This window comes from Dreissena polymorpha, chromosome 9, assembly GCF_020536995.1.
Source record: "Dreissena polymorpha isolate Duluth1 chromosome 9, UMN_Dpol_1.0, whole genome shotgun sequence".
NCBI classification, from domain to species: domain Eukaryota; kingdom Metazoa; phylum Mollusca; class Bivalvia; order Myida; family Dreissenidae; genus Dreissena; species Dreissena polymorpha.
The window spans coordinates 53569563-53587280 of NC_068363.1; the positions used below are offsets into that span (position 1 = coordinate 53569563).

Here is a 17718-nt window from a genome sequence, read left to right on the forward strand (position 1 = left end):
AAATGTAGTGACTGGTTCTTGGCTTTGTAAAATGTAGCGACTGGTTCTTGATATTAGTGCGCAATGTGTTTTTCTAAACAAATTGTAAACAATTTTATTAAAATTGTTATAATTTTGGTAGTCAAAACAAACACAGATCTGAATGGAAAATTATATTTTTAATTTATTTAAAATAATACTGATTAAACGACGCAACAATTAAAATGTAAATTGTGAGCATTTGAGCAAGTTTAGAACATGTACAAGGCATTGAAATCCAGTCAAACAACAATTTATACCGTGTAGAATAATTACGTTGGATAAGGAAAAACGATATAAAATCTATATATTGTTCTATATACCTTCACATGGAGAGTTTTCCATACTATAGACCCATCACTATTAACGTTTTAAATCTACAATTCTCCGATGAGAGTGTCGTCCCTGACCAGCCGGTGTGGACTGTGCAGGCTAAGTTGGGATGACATTTTTACACATGCATTAAGCCAAGTTTTCCTAGAACGATACTCAATTGGTCGTGAAGAAGTTGTTCAATTTACAGGTTTTAGGGAATTCACATTAGCCCTGTCAAGTGCATAGCATTAAAATGATAAATATAGTGAACAAAATGACCCACAACAAATATATAGTCATTTCGAATTATGATAAATTATAAATATAGAAACAAAATAAAAAGAAATTGAAAATCATAAAAAAATGAAAAAAATGAAAGAAAACATTCAAATAGTTCTGTTTAAAATGTTGATAAACATATAATTATTTAAATAATACTGTCGTGTATCACACAGTTTCACATATTTCCGTGGAAATCGTCACTTGTTGATGACGTCATGATTTTAGCGCATGATGAGATAATTGTTCCTTTCCATGCCTAACTTTTGATTAAGTGCCCATTCTGAAAAAGACAGTAAAATAGATAAAACTACATAAAAATACACAATTGTTACTGCGTATATTAATTTGCAACTGTATTTCTGTTACTTGGTCTAAATAGTTCCGTTTAAGATTTTTAACAATACTTCACGCTTATGATGCTGATCAGTTTTTACCAAACATGCGTGCGATTGACCTGCGTATTTGACCTTGACAGATGCAAATACATTAACGCTGGAAAATAAAGACTAAAGTTTATGATATTGTATTCGTTTAAAATTGAAAATTATGATTTAGAACAGTGACATTCATCTACCAAAATGGACGTCACGTTTAAACATACACTATGACCCATTTGATTAAACTTCAATATAAAAGCGCGGACAGTTGATATAACTCAACTTGGGAATAGTACGATTACGAATCGGTTCCAAGTTTATGTTATATCGATTGTATTGCTGAAATATAATGGAGTATTGTACAAGTGTAACCCTCCCAAACTGCAACAAAACCAAGTCAATACACCCGTGACTACCTAGCAATCAATTGTATCACACAACGTGTACAATACACATACAATCAAGCCACATCCCTCGTACTACTCAAAGAAGCTAATTATTACAGTATTATAAAGATGTATCGTTCAAAAATAGCCGTGCCACCAAATAGCAAGTATTTATTTCAGACTACCTTCGATGAATTTAGTGCACAATAACAACATGCTTGCGTAGATAATAGCACATGTCGAAAGCAATGACTAAGTGATTATGTACATTATAGCATAACTTATGAACAACAATGGCCAAGGAATTATACAGATAATGGTATACATGTATTTAGAACACTTAGACCAAGTGATGTTGCAAATAATGATATATTTAACGAAATTATCAAGGGATTATGTTGATAATGATATATTTAGAACACAACCACCAAGTGTATTTTTAGATAATGACCTATTAAGAACACAATGACTAAGTTATGATGTAGATAATGACAAATTTTCAACACAATAATCACGTGATTGCGAAAATAAAAGTCAATAATGTACAAAATGATCTCGTGAATGCGTACAAGAAACGTTATTAAGCCTCATATACCGTAGTCGTTCTTATTAATTGATATACATACTGTTATACAGAACATTTATATTACAAATAAGATGCATTCAATTATGAAACGTATTAATAATATTATGCTAACGAACTTAATACATTTACATGTTTAATATAAATTATAATTTATCTACGTACAAATTATAATATTTTGTAAAACGTTCAACAGTTTGTGTACTGTTGACAAGTCACGAGCAAAGGTTAATCCTTTCACTAGAGTTAACACATTTGTATGCAAGTATTGAACGACATGTCTTTACAAAGGGATAAAGGGCGCTGTGATAGAGAACAGACGTAATTTCAATTAATAAGTTATACAACACAATTGCGTGCCTTTTGTTAGAGAGTTACTAAGAGAACAGCCCGCCCATAAGCAGCCGGATACCTGTGGATGTCGCAGGGTCCTAGCCCGCAAATGTTTTGCTCCGCCCGAGGGCGGGGGTTTGCAGGGCGGGGTCCACTGGAGAAGGCAGAAATAATACGTGACGCACGACGTAACAAATGTGAAGGATTATTATGGGGAAGACATTCGTTACATAGGTTTGTGACATTAAACCACGCTGTGTTTAGCCTTTCTAAAAGAATCACGGTTACTCGTGGTTCATTTATGATGTTGACATCAATTTTTATTAAACGAAAACAAAATCAAATAACGGTTTCAACGGCGTGATGGAAAAAATAATCGGGACCCCATTAATCAATATGTGCTTATATTGTATATATATAGTATATCGGTAAAAGAAAACCCGTTCAAATGTCAAGATTTAACACACACAAAAACAATGTAATAATTATGTTTAAATTATAAGGGAAACATAAAATATAGAATTTATCACTGTTTAACATGGCCTTTCAAAAATGTTCATTCTTCACGTGTAGTATATAACGAAAAAAATAATTAACGAGGCATGTCCAATATGATACTATAAACTAAATCAAAAGAGATTAAAAATACGAGCTACTCAACGACAGGCAGATGACCCGCCCAATAAAAACAATGCAAAAAGGAACGGGTGAAAATGTGTACAATGCAAATGGCAAAACGGGGGCTAAACGTTTGGTCATTGATGGGGATGGGTTACAGTGCTTTGGGTAAACAAACAATGTTTATTACAAAGGTGCTAAAACCTGGTGCAAAAACAACGAAACCAAAACGCAGTCTATATAGGAAGACATATTTAATGCATTAGCGCAAGGCTACACTTCACTTAGTTACCAAATATTTTCTCTACTAAATACTGCCTTGCGAGTCAGCTATTTGGGTTTCCCCCACGATATAAAATCGGGAATGTCTGTGACGCTGCGCCAAATTGTCGGCTTCTTCTGGTGAAACTCGTTTTTAACGAGATACTCCGTGAAACTCTCGGTTGGGGTTTTGGCGCGGGAAGCTGACGATGAAAATAACAACTAATATCTCCCGATCGTGCTACATCTACTATCATCGGAATCCTCCGTAAGATCGATTTACGAAATAATTCGTCTTCTGATCCAGAGTGCTGAACTTACAGTTAACACTTTGCATGCTGGGAAATTTGTCGTCTGCTAAAATGTCGTCTGGTGAATTTCTAAAATTAGCATTTTCTTTTTTTTTTTTAAAGAATACTATCAGAATAGCAAACAGTTTGGATCCTGACGAGACGCCACGTTCTGTGGCGTCTCATCTGGATCCAAACTGTTTGCAAATGCCTTCAAAATTTGGTTCCAGCACTGAAAGAGTTAACAACATCCGAGCAGGGATTTTACGATAATACATAGATAAAATAAGATAAAATCCCTGCCTTAAAAACCACCACCACGTCGTTAAGCACTGCTGATGATGGATTCCATTCTGATTGTCTTTAAATAACTGATTTTATGTCCACTTTTCCTTATTTGTGAATTAACTGAGTTTCACTTAATGAGTAACATACTCATAATATTTCCTAATCAGGAAGGATTTTTCAATGGTACCATTAACTAATACGTACGGGATTTAACAGCTGCGAGGGATGCGACAGTTCCTAGGTCAAAGCCACATGTATAAGTGGAAATCAAGTTAACATATGAACACGAACTGCAAGTTCAATCGCATCATTGTTTCAGGAACAATAAACAGATTTGAAAGAATAAATTCCAATAGAAATAAAGTAATTGAAATTTGGTCGCAACTACGGATACCCATATAACATTAACCCATTTATGCCTAGTGGACTCTCCCATCCTTTAAAATTGGATCAAGTCATTTCCAAAATTAGGGATGTCTAGTATAATTATTTTTATATTTAGAATATTTTTTTACAGAAATTCCTTTAAGCAAACAGCGCATGATGCGGCGTCTCATCTGGGTCTACGCTGTCTGCCAATGCCTTTTTTTCTAGACGCTAGACATAAATGGGTGAAGTCCAAATGTGAGTGTGCAGGGTTGCTCGCACACTGGTAAGTTGGACCGCTCCTACTGTTTAATATTATTGACTATAAAACATAGAGATCCGATTTGTTTTAATACAAATACAAGTTCTTAAACAATGTGAAAGTACTTGTTCATGAAATCATCGGAACGAACGATATAACGACAAATATAGTCAAAACACAACAGAAATAAGTGACAGTCAATTAGTATCGGTGACGTTATTTTAAGGAAACAAGAGGACAAAATGCGTACAGTTAACAGTTACAGAGGAACTGCCTGGTAACGTGTCACCAGATTTGAGAGGTATCACTTACTTATTTATGATAATGTCCAAGAGACCACTTTGTCCAGTAATGTGCCTTTTGTGCGACTAGCAAATGAAATGGTAACACTCAGTATGATGCGAGAGATGGGATCAATAGAAAATGCATGATGATATCTGTTGTCGGATGATGAAATTCAGTACTTAAATGACTTGCTTTTCCGTCTATACGTTTTGCATGGATGATTTTCATCTCATTATATACAATACATATTTTTTTGGTATCAACTTATAGTTTTGGAAAAGGCTCTTTACGCGCAGATTTTTAATAAAAATATTTTGACAAGGGTCAGCTCGAGTCCTAGAGACCGAGAGTGTCAAACTCTGACAAAGCCGGGCTCAATGGATGTCCGTTTAATGCCGTTCGATATTACCCAAGTGCAGAGCGCACGGTCGAATCAGAGATGACATTTTCTCAAAGGCGTCTTTCAACACGTTTAAAGTGAACAGACTATGAATTACCTATTGAATTTATGCTGCAGGTATAAATAGCCCCTCTTATTATTGTATGCTCTATAACAAGCTTTCAGAGAGCTATTTCAATGATAACATATTCTCAAGCTTACTCTATCTCGAGGGATAAGTGCACGGGATCTGCAGGGAATAGTGTGCGCATATCATGTTTACAACGTTTTGTATAAAAAAAACGCATGCATATCTACAAAAAAGTCTTACGCAATGGGCCGTGGGAATCTTTGTTATCAACATAAGCAATGACACAAGCGAAATGAAATTAGCCGCGCTCTGTGAGAACTGGGCTTAATACATGGGCTTAAAGGGTCGTCCCAGATAAGCCATTGCAGTCCACACAGGCTGATCAGGGACGACACTTTTCGCTTCTATGGATTTTTTTGTTTAAAGGAAGTGTCCACCAAATGAAAATCCAGATTAGGCGGAAAGTGTCGTCCCGGATAAGCCTTTCCGGACTGCACAGGCTAATCCGTGACGACCCATTACGCAGATGCATTAAGCCTTGTTTTTCCTGAACGCGACTTAAATGTAAATTTTTCGTAATACTGTCACATGCAAAGTTGTAGGGGCCCGGTGATTTAAGAAATTATGTGAGCCACAAGTGTACCGGATATCACAAAACACAGTTACTGTGAGTGAAGCAAATGAAATAACACGATATGTAGTGTTTTCTATATACATTCCGCGTTATTTCATAACGGAATTCATTAAATGTACATTCTAAAAATAAGGTATTGTATACCAATCGGTTGATGGTTCCTTTATACTAACGTTTGAATGATCACAACTACTTTGATCTTTAGTGAATTCCTTGTAATTTGGTGAAGCGGGTTTCATGGTGCAGATATAATGTTTTCATTTGTTATCTACTTATATAAAATACCGTTATCAATTCACTGGTTTAAAGGAGTTTTTTCACGTTTTGGTAAATTGACAAAATTAAAAAAGGTTGTTTCAGATTCGCAAATTTTCGTTTTAGTTATGATATTTGTGAGGAAATAGTAAAACTGAATATTTACCATAAAATATCCATTATATGCATCTTTTGACAATTTGAAAACCTGTAAATTATAAAGCGTTGCAACGCGAAATGATGGAATAATTTGGGAAGTTCTGTTGTCGTCATATTTTAAGAAACTACGATGATTGCTTATGTATATAAATTATGTCCGCCCATAGCATGAGCACGGATGGTCGAGTGGTCTAAGCGGGAGACTTTTTACTCCAAGACTCCAGGGGTCATTGGTTCGAGCGCAGTTGAGGGTTACTTTTTTCCTTTTTTAATTGTATTCTTGTTGTTTTTTACTGGAGATTTTTAGGTCCAATTTTTTATTTACCAATATAAAGCATTTAATGACAAGTTTCAATACATGCCAAAATCTGTGAAAAGGTCCCTTTAATTCTGTATCCGGAAATGAAACTTGTTTGATTTTGTTCTTCTAATCTATAACAAGGTTGTGTATTACATTATTTACATTTTCTTTCCTACAACGTTACTTCTATAGTAACAACGTTGGACGCGCACCACCGGGTATGTGGGGGTGGGGCTGTACTCACCACTAGGTTGCTGTTTGCTGGGTGTCATGTATCGGGACTTGATGTCCCCGACCCTCGGGTTGATCAGATGCCCCGCCGGCACATCGTCTATCTTGATTCCGTCCGCCCACCGGATCACTCCTGCGTAGTAATATACACCGTAGGTTACACTAAACTTGAACATGTCATTTATGATTAATGAATTCATTAAACGTACTATGGTGATACCCGAAAATAATAAGTATTAGAATCATTCAGCAAGAGATGGTTCTTTCATAAACTAGGACATAATTATCGAAATTTTGATAGTAATTAGTATTACACAATACATGCTTGTTTATTGGCATTTTATTTCTGGAATAATTCTACTGTGTAACCAAAAAATATGGCAAATGAAATCACATTTTAATTGAATAACCTTAGATCTATGTTTCTTGATAGATCTTTGTTCGAACCAACATACCTAAATTAAACATTTTTCTATGAATTGATTTGCGATAACTTGGGTTTACGCCAGAAAATGTCACTCGTTTATGCAAATGCATATTAAATTGGGGGGTGGGGGTTATGGAAAAAGTGACATATATAATATTGACATTTTAATTTTTTTTTTTACAGGAATGCAACAACCTTATATCCGGCAACAAAGTTCGGCGCGTCTGGTTCATCAAGTGTTTTTTAACTTACCGTCAACGAAGACGATTCTTGCTCCACCAGCTTGCAGTACCTCCTTAACGTGACGCCAGCTTCCGCCCGCGCGACCGTGACGCAATCTGAAAAAATGACGTCACATGCGTCATCTCATGGAAAACTGAGGTAGCTCAACGATAACAAATACTTGATTTCAAAATGAAAACGTGTTAACATGTCCGGTAGAGCGCTGGAGTGTTACGCCCGGGTTTATGAGTTTTGATCAAAACCGAACTTGTGTGAAGATAATTGACAAACTATTCTACGACCATTCCGTATACCTCTGATTCAAGTTATACAACCTGTCGTCACATTGTGCTGTTAGTACAAGTTAACCGCTGCATACCATAACATTGTGAACTTAGTAATGATGAACCGCTGCCTACCGTAACATTGTGAACTTAGTACTGGTAAACCGCTGCCTATTGTAACATTGTGCACTTAGTGCAGGTTAACCGCTGCCTACCGTAACATTTTGCACGAATTTCTGGTTAACCGCTTTCTACAGTATTGTCGTGTACTTATAACTGATAAACCGCTGTCTACCGTACAATTGTGCACTTATTACTGGTTAACCGCTTTCTACAGTATTGTCGTGTACTTATCACTGGTTAACCGCTGTCTACCGTTACAGTGTGCACTTATTACTGGTTGACCGATGCCTACCGTAATATTGTGAACTTAATACTGGTTAACCGCTGCTTACCGTTATAGTGTGCACTTATTACTGGTTGACCGCTGCCTACCGTTACATTGTGTTAATAGTACCGGTCAACCGCTGCCTACCGTTACATTGTGCACTAAGTACTGGTTAACCTTTGACTACCGTAACATTGTACACTTATTACTGGTTAACAGATGCCTACCGTAACCGTGTGCACTTAGTAATGGTTAACCGCTGCTTGCCGTTTCAGTGTGCACTTAGTACTAGTTAATCGCTACCTACCGTAACCGTGTGCACTTAGTAATGGTAACCGCTGCTTGCCGTTTCAGTGTGCACTTAGTACTGGTTAACCGCTGCCTACCGTTACACTGTTCACTAAGCACTGATTAACCGCGGCCTACCGTAACATTGTGTAATTATTACGAATTAACTGCTGCCTATCGTAACATTGTGCACTTAGTACAGGTTAACAGAGGTCTACCGCAACATTGTGCACTTAGTACTGGTTAACCCCTGCCTACTGTACAGCATTGTGCACTAGTACTGGTTAACCGCTGTCTACCGTTAAATTGTGCACTTATCACTGGTTAACCGCTGTCAACCGTTACATTGTGCACTTATTACTGGTTAACCGCTGCCTAACGTAACATTGTGCACTTGGTACTGGTTATTCGCTGCCTACCGTAACATGGTGCACTTTATACTGATTTACCGCTGCCTACCGTAACACGGTTTACTCAGTACAGGTCAACCACTGCCTACCGTTACATTGTGCAATTTTAACCGCTTAGGTATGCTAAGCTTGCCCGGGAATAGTATGAGAAGGTTAACTGACGTCATATGACTGAAAGTATGAGCATGTTAACTAAGAATGTTAATTCACGTAATATTACTGAAAGTAAGAGAAAGTAAACTGACGAAATATTACTGAAGGTGTGAAAGTGTTTAGAAAGTTCACTAACCTTAAATGACTGAAAGTAACAGAAGACTAACCGACGTTACATGACAATAAAACACACATTAAAACGCATATAATGTTTACAGTTTTGAATGAATTATTAAACATTGTAGTTGCACAAGAAACTCGTTATGATATTCGTGTGTTTTTCAACATGCGCCAAGTAGATTCGGGTCACAAACGTGTAGTGTTGTCCGTCTGATGAATGGTGGTCTGGAGACTGTAGTTCGAAACCTGCTTTTTGGAAGCAGGACCAAAACAGGGCATGAGCAAGGGGATCAGACGATCTAAGCCAAATTGCAGGCATACAATGGAATGCTCAAAAGGGAAAACTTATTCAGTTACAATGATTAAGAAATTAACTGTAACCTTCCTACCTTGGTGGTCCGAAATCCGGATAGCTCGATGTGGGGAACTGTTGGCTGACCTGCTGGAAATTCTTGTGGAAATCGTCATATCCGGCCCGCTCGTTGAAGCGGAGATGCACCGGAACACTTTCATCCACCTACAGGCAAGGACACACGGGAGTCAAGAATAGAAACAACTTAACACAATATCCCTAGGGCCATGTTAATATACCTTTCTAGAATACATGTATGTGAACATCACAAGAAGTGTCGAACAAGCAGATTAACCCATTTATGCCTAGTGAACTCTCCCATCCTTCTAAGTTGGATAAATTTATTTCCAAAATTAGGGATGTCTAGTAAATTTATTTCTATATTTAGAACAATTCTTACAGAAATTCCTTTAAGCAAACAGCGTAGACCCAGATGAGACGCCGCATCATGCGGCGTCTTATCTGGGTTTACGCTGTTTGCCATGTCCTTTTTTCAGGACGCTAGGCATGAATGGGTTAATACAAAATCAACTTCGACATATATTTTGTTCATAAAAATTAATTATGTATGTATTTCGCATAATGTCGTAAAAGTAATATTTGACATATACATTTAAGGCCTGTGATATATAGGACTACACACATATATTATAAGGTTAATGGACCGCAGTGGGATTAGGAGGGGATATGTGACTTCTTCCGGCAACAGGAAGTAACTTCTGTCATCCAACGATCTATTTACTGGTAAGCGAGTTCCAAAATGGGGTGTCCCGTAGTGTGACCGGGATTGCAAACTTAGTAATGTTTTTTTTTAAATAAGAACAACATTTAGTCATCATTAAACGTGTTATGTTAGAACAAGAAAATATTATGAATGAAACAGGCAACACTTTTGATTACCGGTAATATAGAAACTTTAGCTTGGATGTGATCACACCTTTGTTTTCACCTTATCGCCTACTTGGGAGTTTTAGATTGCGGACATATTGCGGCATTTTAATCCTTTCTTAAATCAGTTTAAGGTAATTCGGTTTATGACGTTAACTATGATACTGAATGATTCCTTGCATATCCATGTACAAGCGGACACTTAAGCGGGTATCTGTATTTGTGCGAGTACAATTTTACCGAGTGCCTCGGAATGCTCTGCTAAATGCATATGGACCCCAGCATTCGTGTTACTTGGAACACGGAAAAGATATATGGTCATCGCCCCGAGTAGTTGTGTTGGTGGTAAGATATATGGCCACCGCCCCCAACAGTCGTGTAACGTGGAATGCGGGTAGAAACAGTAGACGCCACATTTCCGAGACAACTATGAGTCTCTTAATACCCGATGTGAAGCAGATAATATAATTTTGACGTCAATGGTTACTTATGCGCGCGAGCAGCTGACCATAAAAAGCCGTTAGTAGACGCACAAATACGTTCATTGAAGATCAACATATTAATATCGCAGCAATTAAATCATTCTTCCAGAATACCCCTATCAATACAATTTAACAATTACAACTAATGCTGGAATTTTATATATTGTAAAGAAGCAGTTTACAAACATTTGATTCTACAAATCAATTTAGCATCCACGTTTGCGATGGTGACTGATAGAACGCACGTGACTTACGGCAGCGTTTCTGGCGGTGACGTTGGCGACGAGAGGGTCCATCTGTTGTGCCTCTGTAGAGGCCAAGTTGTCCATGGACTGTGACATGCCCTTGTACTGCTGCATGTAGCGGCCGGGCTCATAGCGATCTGAAATATAGAATAATAATTAAGTAGCGCTCTGGGAAAACGGGGTTTAATACATGTGCTTAGTGTCTTCCTACATTAGCGTGTGCTTTCCACACAGGCTAATCAGGAAGGACACTTTCCGCCAGGACTGGATTTTCGTTTAAAAGAGACTTATTTTAACGAAAATATCCATAAAAGCGTTAAGTGTCGTTCCTGATTAGCATGATTGGCAAATAGGAATTAACCCCCGTGTTCCCATAAAGAGGCTCAATTAAATTAAGAAATATGCCCATGTCACTCATTTGGGTGTATTAAAGAATAACCACAGTGAAACGTAAAAAGCATTAACAGGTGAGACATCTTATTTGAGCACGTTGTGCTTTATCTAAATCAAGTGACCAATCGCGAAATTGTCTGGCGCAACACACTTCAAACACAAAAGTTATAGACCTTAGTTCACCATCTTGAACGGTCAGTGCTAAACATCGGGGGTTTAAACCGGTGGTATAGCCAAACACCCGTCACCTTGGAGTACATATAATTATTAATAGCTCTATTTTTCGTGGATAAAATTTATAGACAATTATTTAGATTATTTGGTAAACCACTAGCAAGTAGTTTGCGCAATATTTCAAATAAGCTTTCATAAAGTGATTATCGGTTTCTTTGTCATAAATATAACACAATGGAAAGATGATAACTGAGTTTTTACCTGCACGGCCCCGTCTCCGAATGCCCATATGTATAGACGAACAGACACTCAAACATAAGTATTACTAGTACCTCGTAATTACTTGTCTAATGGACGCTGTGTCACTAGTTTATAGAATTAGCCGAGCCTGCGTCTTATTATGTTTATTTCTTAAAATAATAAATTTAAATTTTCAGAAACAAATGTTCGATTATTATTTAATACGGGCAAAAAGAAATGTAAGTATTGGAAATTACACACTGAGCCTGAACACAGTATGTATTTACATTTGTCACATACATCAGTGTTTACCTTGTGACCCCGCAGAGAAAACGGGGTTGCGTTTCGGAAAGGCTGCATTGCCCTGCATGGCGAGCTGGAAGGTCTGTGGAAGAGGCTCCTTCCGGTATGCCTGGCCGGACCCTTTCCGGTTCATCCACTGTGACATCAGCGAGTAACTGGTTCTAGAAGAAATCAACAGCAACTAGAGTTGACAAATGACCTTATTGAGACTTATCAATGAAGCGTTCAGTTAATTAAATAAACGGACGGGGTTTGTATGATATGGTTTGTGTGTCGGGCTGCACGTGATGGGGTTTGCGTGCAGGGGTGTACGTGATGGGGTTTTGTGATGGGGTTTGCGTGATGGGGTTTGTGTGATGGCGTTTGCGTGATGGGGTGTGCGTGATGGGGTGTGCGTGATGGGGTTTGTGTTTCCGGGTGTGCTTGATGGGGTTTGCGTGATGAGGTTTGCGTGATGGGGTTTGTGGGATGTGCGGTTTGCGTGATAGGGTTTGTGTGATATGGTATGCGTGAAGTGGTTCTCATGGATTTGTGTGATGGGATCTACGTGATGTTTTTATGATAGGTTTTGCGTGCGTGAGAGACTTGGTGTGTAGTTGTTTGCGTGATGGGGTTTGTTTTGTCGGGTTTGCGTGATGGGTTTTGTGCGAAGAAGGTTCAGGCGAGTTGTATAATGGCTTCAATACACTCAGAAATTGTAATCATAGGAAACAAAAGAAGTTGTTCGTGCATAATCAATTTATATCAGGTATTTATGTATATTATCATGATTAATAATTTTCAAAATCAATTTACGAATTTAATTAAAGGGATACATACACGCAGCGATGGATTTAGCACAAATATGAATGTGCGTTAAGTTTCGTCCCAGATTGGCCTGTGCAGTCCGAACAGGCTTAACAGGGACGACACTTTGCGCCGAAACTTGAGACTTGTTTTAAACGAAAAATACCATAAAAGCGCGAAGTGTCGTCTTTGAAATGGCAAAGGCTAATCTGGGACGACCGTTTACGCACATGCTTTAAGCCCCGTTTTCATAGAGCGAGGCTCGTATATATTCACAAACAAGTAAGTGCATAATTTCAATATTATTATATAACACATACTAGTATGTGAATTTTGGAAGGGTAAATCAACGAATTCGTGTATACACAAATACAAATGTATTTATACGACTGGACACGATTGCTTATACATTCTTCTTGGTATTAACTTTCAATGCAATGCTTTGCACCCTCTTAAATTAAACCCCTACTTAATATTGCGCGCCTATCTTTGACGTTGACAGGAGACCATTGTACAAGGTAGGAATAAAGCCGCAGTAAAATGTTTATTGAACTGTTCAACCCGTTGGTAATCGCATTTAGGTAATTTTGTCAATAATCGCACAACCACCCGGATATGTTTAATTGTATAGGTGAACATTAATCAAAACATAACGCAAACAATGAGTTTAGTTTAGAGTATGATTTGTTTTTGTTCTTTGTAATTAGATTTGATCTTCGTCGCTATGATGTTCTGTTGTCATATATATACAGTCTAACCTGTGGACAGCAGCCATTCGAGGGAATTTTTCAAAATTGCTGCTGTATTCAGATGACCGCCTTTAGTTGGTTTGTCAGCCATATTTGTATGTGCTGATCAACTAGCAGACATAATAAGAAATTATATAGGCGAAAGTTATAACCCTTTGTTTTTAATTACTGCAGCAGCCACGAGTGAAACTATGTAAATTATATGATCACAAGTGAACACAAAGTCGATGATCTACCAAAAACCAATACATTTCTTTTTACTTGATGCTCTTTCTTGTCGTTTATTTAAATTGTAAGAGTTCAGTGGAGGAATTCCGCTGGAATAATAGTATAATGACGTAAAAACACACACGTCATTTCACAGTAAAACAGTGAGAACTATCGATTAATTTCAATCGATAATTTTCACTGTAATTTTTCATTCTTTGAAACAATGATATATTGTTTTTAAATCTCTGGTATGTTCATACAAACCAAAGAAAAAATATATAATAAACATCTGTAGTTCTGGCTAGTGGTCGTGGTGGTGACCTGTAATCCCGCCAGAACGACGACAAGTATGCTACCCTCCTAAAAGACAAAAAGGGCGCCGGTGCGACAACTAAGACATGATTTGCCCCTTTTTCCTTCTGGCTTGCTGTCCATTCGGCTACCTTCAAACACACCAACACGCAAGAAAGATTTGCTATAAATCACTCACCAAACTACGGGCTTAACTTTTTTTGCTTGTATGTCATAATAGTATAAAATAATTATAAATATGGAAAATTACATATTTAAAAATGTATAATTGTTGCGTTATAACTTATAATGAATACAATAATTTTTATTTTGGTGCAATGATTGTAATATAAAATTACTAAGTTGGGGGCCATAGTAGACACATTGTACAGACGAATGTTAGATCAGTTATATGATTACCGGTATGTATGTTTGTTAATGGAACGTCAGCCAATCTGTGGAGACGAACTTAGACGGTGAGTTGGCATGGTAACTGACCCGTTAAAATTGGTCCTTTACTAGTTCTCTTGATAGAATGAATAGGTTTTCCGTTGATGCATACTGTTTTTTTAAGTATAGTGTATAGTTTGTCATATACAAACTTTAATCTAATTGTAATGCTGATTTTGAAGGAGGATTACATGGCAAAAGAATCATGACACAAAGAAATCAAGTTCACTAAAAATGCCTGATGATTGAACAAAATTACCCAAAATGTGACACCGTCAAAAGCCGATTGCAACTGTCTTTTGTTTATTTAAAGCATGTATGTCTGTGTCTTGTATTTGCTCGTTGCATTTGATGCCCCTGCACAGTGTTTGTTCTGTCTACGACTCAATTGTCTTGTATATTTTCATGCGTGTGCATCGACTTGTCCGAAATTTTACCCGTAGTGCAGAAATACCTCGTGTCGTTACGTAAGGAACGGTGATGCAGCACTTAATTGGTCATTGTAGTTAACGGTACTACTTTAAACTACCCCGGTTACTCTTAAGTATACTACAGAGTTCACCGAGTTCGGACAATATACTTAACAGTACCCCGAAAAATGACCGTCGCTCTGCAGCATATATTCCGTACCCGGGCTAGATTGTAGTATACTTAAGAGTACCCGGGGTACTTAAATGTGGTACCAGGTCAAGTTGTGCAATCAGGTAACGTGGTAACGCAATGCCTTGTGGTGTCACGTGGATAAGAATGGTCATTTTATGTCGAAATGTCAGGTGTTATAATATTTAACTAAATTCTTGTATCGAGACTAGTGTTAATAAAAAACCAAGGTAGAATAAACGAAGAAACATATCATAATAATCATATAATAATAATAAGTTTATTTCATGAAGAATTCGCATTAAGAAATAATTTATTTTTTACAATGCGGTCTTCAGTAACATAAAACAACTATATATTTTGAAAAATGCATACGAACATACAAGGGAAAATAAAGAACTATAAACATATAATGGCAAACACTTTATAGCAACCAAAAAAACATTGGAAAAATGTGTCATTATTGGCACAAATGTATACTTTGCGAAACGAAACAGCTGTGCGGTTTAAGATAGTCTAGTACATTATATGATTTATATGATGTACTTCCGAAGGGGTTCCTTTAACTACATGCTACGGATATGTTCAGGAAGGCCAACATGTAATTGAGCCGCGTTTTGGGACAAGGTGCTTAATGCTTTTGCGTTACGTGTAATTTCAAATTAGCCCGTGCAGTCCGCGAATGTTCAGGGACGACACTTTCTGCCTAGTCTGGATTTTTGTTTAGACGGGACTTCCCTTTGACGAAAAAATTCTATCAAAGCGGAAAGTGGCGTACCTTATTTATAATTGGCCTGTGCGGACTGCACCGTCTAATCTGGGACGACACTTTACGCACGTGCATTTCTCTGTTTTCTCAGACCGATGCTCAGTTTCTAACACTACACAAAGTACACATTATACCCTGGAAGCGGACGTGATCGTGTATCAACGAGGCTGGCGACACAATAGACTTGAGTCTAAGTTATTGTGTGTGTGTGTGGGGGGGGGGGGGGAGGGGGGCGCATTCTCGAAACACATGACAATATTTTCATAGATGGGTATCCGGAGCACTATTGCAGCATTGAGAAAAGATAAGTTGTTGACAGGGAAGCGGAATGTAAGACCAATATACTGGAATAACATACAATGTAATGGTAATGACTTTTTAGATTAGAAATAAGTCTATTTAAAGTATTTCTATGTACAACGTCGGTCGCATCTTTCCGACATTTTTATAATATTAATATCTATAAATAATTAGTCACATTTAGCAACCTCATCTAAGTTTTTTCATTTTCGTTCATCGCGTGAATCACTATATTTTATTTCTTCTGCAAACGCATTTTTGATAACTTATCTATATCGAAGCGACGCCTATTGAGCATGTCTTACAGACAATATTAACTGCTTAATCAAGATAAGCCTTATGTAGATAGAAATAAACGAACTATTGAATCGCTTTCATTCACAAAACAATCGGGACAATCAGACGACAAAAAGATAGCTTATAAATAATACAATAGATTGGCCGACCGATATACAACCAATTTGTACAATAATTGCATGTATAAAGCGGTGGGAAGGTTAACCTATATATCTAAAGTATAGCATATAAAAAAACTACGATATCGAATATTTGACATTGCATTGCAGTAAACATTTCCTACATACGTTTATGCAGACCAAACAAATATTTTACTCACCGAAAACGATTGTCAGTCCGCGTCGGTCTGTATGTAGTTTTTCTAAAGTCCATCGACATTTTTATAATACTGTTGTAACGTTTATTCTTATATCGAAAAAATAAGAACCGTTTAAGAAATCCCCAAAAACTAAATTGTATTTAACGCTTGTGTCGCCGAAACTTTAATCCGTTGTGTTTGAGTTTTAAGATTATTGTTACATGTATTAATATTTTCCGTCCGATAGCGGCTGGTAAGTATAAAGCTGGTTGATTAATTTCGATAATGTTAAATCTCCACGCGATTTAAACACATACGCCTTGATTGAGTATTCTTTTAAATGTTTTCTAATCTCTTTACAATCAATGAATGGAAATTCGCGGTTGCGGCTTTTCAGACGGAATAACTGGTTTGCCTTAACGACGATAGTTATATATCCCGCGCGTTTCCAAATGTAGTCTGCTACCAAATGTAATAAGCAAAAGTCGATATGAAATATTTAAACGCCGTGTATGTATTATAGATGTATTGTTATTGAATTTGCACACAGAAGTGTGAGGTACACCCGTAATAAAGTGTAATAAACTTACAGCAGACGGTTTTCCTGATGGTGCGGTAATCGATTCGCGTATTCAGTAAATCAAATACAAGTTAAACAACAGTATTTTAGTTGCTGAATGATCCTTTAACTAACTGTCAACAACAGGGTAAAATACAAATACTTTTCCAATATATTATACATTTAAATAGTTTCGTTGAAATATCTTATTGTTAAAAAGAGACAGCTGAAAATGCACGTTGCATATTTTTAGAGTTTTAGCAAAAGATTGACTGATTTGTAAAATTAAACGTTTCGTGGCTTTGTTCTTACAGGTACTCGATTTG

At 37.1% G+C, this 17718-nt stretch overlaps 1 protein-coding gene across 4 annotated transcripts; it reads right to left on the reverse strand.

Annotated features, from left to right (window-relative positions):
* Positions 1-139: 139 nt before the first annotated feature.
* On the reverse strand, positions 140-17364 carry LOC127846636 (uncharacterized). Of its 4 annotated transcripts, none has more exons than XM_052378071.1 (8): positions 16855-17364; positions 12093-12244; positions 10974-11110; positions 9396-9523; positions 7394-7479; positions 6728-6847; positions 2374-2448; positions 140-895 (listed from the first exon to the last, which is right to left on the reverse strand). In XM_052378071.1, the coding sequence occupies exons 1-7, from the start codon at positions 16911-16913 to the stop codon at positions 2393-2395; spliced, it is 738 nt and encodes a 245-aa protein (XP_052234031.1). In that variant the 5' UTR covers positions 16914-17364; the 3' UTR covers positions 140-895; positions 2374-2392. The 4 variants fall into 4 exon arrangements, with proteins under 4 accessions (XP_052234031.1, XP_052234028.1, XP_052234029.1 ...); XM_052378068.1 differs by lacking the exon at positions 2374-2448 and adding an exon at positions 3205-3376 and having other exon boundaries at positions 16855-17363; XM_052378069.1 differs by lacking the exon at positions 2374-2448 and adding an exon at positions 3205-3376 and having other exon boundaries at positions 10983-11110; positions 16855-17356.
* Between the last annotated feature and the right edge of the window lie 354 nt (positions 17365-17718).

Coding starts and splice junctions, on each gene's coding strand:
- LOC127846636 (XM_052378068.1), bottom strand. CDS start 16,913: ATGTCGATGGACTTTAGAAAAACTACATACAGACCGACGCGGACTGAC. Junction 9,524..10,973: donor GAAACGCTGCCGTAAGTCAC/GTGCGTTCTATC, acceptor CCTTGCCTGTAG/GTGGATGAAAGTGTTCCGGT. Junction 3,377..6,727: donor CAGCAAACAGCAACCTAGTG/GTGAGTACAGCC, acceptor TTTCATCGTCAG/CTTCCCGCGCCAAAACCCCA.